Below are 5,182 nucleotides of genomic sequence, written 5' to 3'. Positions count from 1 at the left end.
ATTTTTGAATGATCTCGAAAATTGTAACAAAGATGAGTATATTAGATTTGAGATTTTTGTGATCTATATTGTAGATAAATGTTAATGGGAATAATCAAGTTATTAAGATTTGGTCAATGTTTCGAACCAACTAAAGTGGTTCATCCTCACTACAAGGGGAAAAAAATCCTTTAAGAACAAATAGTAAGTATGCATCATTGCCCAAAGTTAACTATTGAAAACTAACCATTAGAAAAAAATTAAAAATATATATATATTTTTTTATTTAAAAATAATTTTAATATTATTTAAAAACCCAAAATTTTTGTTTAAAAGAGAGTTTTAATATTTTTAAGAAAGAACAATGAAATATATGTAATCATATTTTTTAAATTAATATTATATATATGAATTTTGATATAAAAATGGAGTTGTCTTTAGTGCGACTTTTTGGAAGCTTTTACTGCGAGGGTCAAATTTCTCTAAAATCAGGGAGGAATTTATTGAAATCAAATGTTTGATGGGTAATCCTGTGCAATAGAAGTGTCCTAAAGATTTTCGAGGGCGCTGAATCATACAGTGAAAAAACTGATTTAAATAACAGAAATCAAGATTTCACCTCAAAATTTTCCAATAAATTCCAACACCTAAAAGTCTAAAAAATCACATTAAAAATAACTCCTATATAAATAAACAATATAAATAGCCACACCCATGGATATGCCACTCACACGACACATAATTTGAAGTATATTCACCTAATTGAAATCCAGCCCATCCAATTAAACAAAAACGGACACATGTACGGCGAAATATTGTTTTATTTTTATTTCTATAAAAAGATATTACTCATGATACCCATGAACACTGGCCAAAATTCATGAGTCACAAAAACCTCAAAATAAAAAACCCAAATTTTTAAATCAATCAAATGGTAACAAAATATTTTTTTTTATTTTATAAATTATGAAAAAATAATTTCATAATTTATAAAATTAAATATCAAGAAATTATTATAGTCAACATAATAATAATTATTACAATAAGATTAATTATGGAAACCTATTTTCAAAATGCCCATAGGCATAATGACAACAAAATTTACCAACTTCTTTTTAATCGCGGAGAAACGGTAAATTGACATATTTATTTCATCTTCATACGGCGTGAACTATACCAACATTTAAAAAAACATTGCATCATAGTGAACAAATATTTCAAGTCGAGTAGAGTTCGATTTTATAACCGGCAAGGTAGGGCCTCAGCTCTGCTCGTGAGGATGCGTTTTAGGGTTTCCATCTGATCGCGAGGAAGGCGAGTGGACACATCAATACTCCCTCCACCGGCTCTTCCAGCGACCAAAACCATCGCCCCAATTTCATTAATTGTTGCAGGCTGCACGCTTAGCGGCTTTCCCCATCCGAAGTCTATATCATCGTAAACAGGATATCTAGGGGAGCCCACGACATTGAAACAGTAGCGATGGTCAAAAACGTCGAACACGCAAAGGTTGCGAGATTCGATCCAGTCAATATAATTGTTAAGCTGCACCTCTGATTTGCAGGATTTGATTACCTCTTCGATGAGGCCAGCAGCAAAGCTCATATCTCCCTCCAATAGCTGCTTGGCCGTAGTCTGGGCCACACCCGGGCATATGCAGTTCCCAAAATACGTTGATGGCAAAGGAGGAATTACCTGGTCTCTGCAATCTGCAAGCACTAGCAGACGAACTGGTTGGTTATCTGGGACTCTGCGAGCTTCCATTACACATCTCCAGAAATGTGCTGCAACTCCAACAAATGAACTTGAAGCCTGAGCTCGTTCCTTCAGATTTTGAATCATTTTTCCGCTAAAATGAAAAGTTGAGATTTCGTCTTGCATGGATATCTCGATACTAATATCGACGTCACCCATAAATTCGTTGCCTTGCATAGGAGATTCCAAAGTCACAGGCAGCGAATCGTCGGACAGAAACTTCAAAATCTGCGCTCCCTTTACCCGATCCGTCACTACCTCTTGGACCTTCGAACAAATCATGGGTAGCGCGTAATTCTTTTTGTCGCGTTTGAATACTGTTCTCTTGTGCTCAGGCTTTTTGGAAATCGGAAGTCCTTTGCTGCGATCCGCCCAGCATTTCATGAAATACCAGAAGGAATTGGCGTCTGCAATAGCGTGATGATCAGTCGTTCCAATGCAAATTCCTCCTCCCAAGAAAGCGGTCACCTGCACAAACTCAAATATGTATGTGATTCTGAGCTATTATTAATTGTAGAAATAGATCAGAACCATGTGGTGATTATGAGAGGTGATACCTGGATGGTCAGGAGCGGAGCGTCGTAGCTGCTTTCATTCATAACGGCAAGTTGCTCAAAGAACCTTTTGTGCTGAAAATCATCTTTCTCCAGTTCCTGAAACGTCACATCAATGGACGCTTCAACGAATTTCACACCACCATCATTGCAGTCAACTTCGGGCCGACTCGAATCTCCTGCCTGGATGTCCAACCGACCTGCAAAGGGATAGAAGTCCACCAGAACTGAAGACAGGCTCCCTTTTAGCGTCTCCACTATCGTAGAAAACTCCTCCAGACCTCTGGTTTTATAGAAAAAAAGATACCTAATGTTGTTATTTGTAATCCAAAAAATGTCGAGACTGGAGAGGAACATTCGATGTCTCACAGTAGGGATGAGCGGTGCAACCACTGAAACTGTCGGGGACAACTTTACCTTAATCTGGTCTCGTGCCATAGTCACAGGCTACAGAAGTTCCCAATGAGATCTCAATGCTCATGAACCCAACCCAACCACAGGAAAAGAGAATACCAATTGCGCCGAAAGACTAGATTTATTCCGTATTTATGTTGTCGTCAATTTTCTTTTCATGATTTTTTATAAAAATTTTAATGTCATATATTTTATCGAATTGAATTGATCGATGAATTTGCCTATGCAACTTTGCATTTAAAATTAAAAAAAATAAACAAAGATATAAAATTGTTAAAAAACAAATAAGATTTTCCTTAATAATTCAAGCTGCACATGGTAGCTGAATAATTACCTAAAAAGATACGTCACGTAAATTATACATTAAAAAGATACGTTAGGTAAATTATACCTAAGAAGATACGTTACGTAAATTATACCTAAAAAAAATAAGTTAGGTTAAAAAGATACCTAACGTTGTTATTTGTAATCCAACTAATGTCCAGACTGGAGAGGAACATTCGATGCCTCACAGTATGGATGAGCGGTGCAACCACTGAAACTGTCGGGGAAAACTTTACCTTAATCTGGTCTCGTGCCCATAGTCACAGGCTACAGAAGTTCCCAATGAGATCTCAATGCTCATGAACCCAACCCAACCACAGGATAAGAGAATACCAATTGCGCTGAAAGACTAGATTTATTCCGTATTTATGTTTTCTAAAGTTAAGAAAGTCAATTTTTTTTTCATAATTTTTAATCATTTTTTCACTGTCATATATTTTATCGAATTGAATTTGATCGATGAATTTGATTATGCAACTTTGTATTTAAAATAAAAATAAAAATAGAGAGATATAAAATTATTAAAAAATAAATAAGTTTTTCCTTAATAATTCAAGCTGCACATGATATCTTAATAATTACCGTATTAAACTTCAATAACTTGGCGTAACCGGCGTATCACGCTAATATATGAAATTCGCTCGTTGCGTCTTTACAGCGGAGTTCATATGTATATAACTCACTAGTAATTTATCACTTGGCTGAAAACTCTCCGGGTCTATGTATGAAATATCACAATCCGCAGTATCACCATGTTTAAAATATCACTATGTATGTATGATGGCTTAGTATTTAAGGTGATGTTAACTTCAGTTATAAGTTGCCCTTAGCTCTTGCCCCACCCCTCACCGCCTGTCGCCCTCATTTGAGCCTTTCGACATTTCTGGTCGGCTCTGTAACTATCACGACTAACCCTAGCTTGTTTTTCATCTACCACACCTGCTTTGTCTACGGACTTGCCTCTCTACCTCGGTAATTTCTCATATTTCGCTGCATTTTTCCTATCAGAGTTTCTTTTTTAGAATCTACAGGTCCTGACCATTCCGTTGTAACTCTACGGAGACAACCACAACACAATTCCTGACCATTCAGGTGTCCAAGGCACAATTCTACCTCTGCACAGGTAAATGGGATATGCATATGGTGAAGGTTTACATGCCTGTTTAGTTGGCTTAATGGATATTGTTTTCTTCGGTTGTTTCTTACCGTTTCATTTCCCTTTCTTGCTGCTGGGCTTCCAACCAAGTCATTTTACGGATTGACGTAAATTATCCTCCTTGTTCTTTTTCTTTTCCAAGATTCCATTATTATCGTTGTACACAGAACTGGAACCCTTTTCCTTTGTTGTTTTATGGTTTCCCGGATTAGGGTTTCTAGCTAATAACCATATTCATAGGTTGGCCTAATAACCATATTCATAGGTTGGCTAATAATCTAACCATAACTTGTAGAATGACATAACATAAGTTCGCCCTTGGATCTACTAAAATGGAAACAAGTCAGTGTATAATCATACTTTTAGTATTAAACATTGTAGATTGGTATTCTGCTTGATGATCATCCATTACTTCGTTGGTTTGCTTGGTTGGTTCATGGTATGTTCTTGGCCATGTCATTCACTATAGAAGCTTTTTACAAAGCTTGAAATGTTTTAAATGATTTTTTTGTTATACATACAATTTTTTTTTTTTAGTAAATGAGCCTTTCCACACCTTGACTTTCACAGTTTTAACTATTTTTCATTATTTCCTTTTTAGTTCAAATGAATTGTTTTAGACCTTGTATTAGATTGGACCAACTAGGCCAATTACACAAGAATCTCTTTAATTTGAAGAGTCTATATACATAATTTATTCCACGTGAAAGTTGATCTTCCTATGTTCACCACCATGATTTGAGAGAATGCCATGTCAGCCTTCATTATTACTTGGAAAAAGGGTTAGCAACATCAACATTATCATGATAAATAATAAAATAGAAGAGTCAATATCTTAACTTTAGTTAAGAGTTTAAGGAGTCAAACTTAACCACTAGTAGGTTATCAAGTTGTGTTATAACCAAGCCCCTAGAAAGAAAATGGGTCTCTTTTGATTTGAGTGCAATGTGTTCCATATATTAGTAGAGTAGCTAAGAGTGGATATGGAGAGAGAAAATAT

At 35.7% G+C, this 5,182-nt stretch overlaps 1 protein-coding gene across 1 annotated transcript; it reads right to left on the bottom strand.

The window, feature by feature from the left end:
- Positions 1 to 1,019: 1,019 nt before the first annotated feature.
- LOC149253132 (hydroxycinnamoyltransferase-like) lies at positions 1,020 to 2,783 on the bottom strand. Its single transcript, XM_089456756.1, has 2 exons — positions 2,292 to 2,783; positions 1,020 to 2,202 (listed from the first exon to the last, which is right to left on the bottom strand). Exons 1-2 carry the CDS (start codon positions 2,724 to 2,726, stop codon positions 1,219 to 1,221), a joined length of 1,419 nt encoding a protein of 472 aa, XP_089312882.1. The 5' UTR covers positions 2,727 to 2,783; the 3' UTR covers positions 1,020 to 1,218.
- Between the last annotated feature and the right edge of the window lie 2,399 nt (positions 2,784 to 5,182).

Source organism: Pinus tabuliformis, chromosome 7 (assembly GCF_031772625.1).
Source record: "Pinus tabuliformis cultivar Carrire ecotype Pingquan chromosome 7, CPIR1, whole genome shotgun sequence".
NCBI classification, from domain to species: Eukaryota; Viridiplantae; Streptophyta; class Pinopsida; order Pinales; family Pinaceae; genus Pinus; species Pinus tabuliformis.
This window is presented reverse-complemented; position numbering and strand designations above follow the sequence as displayed.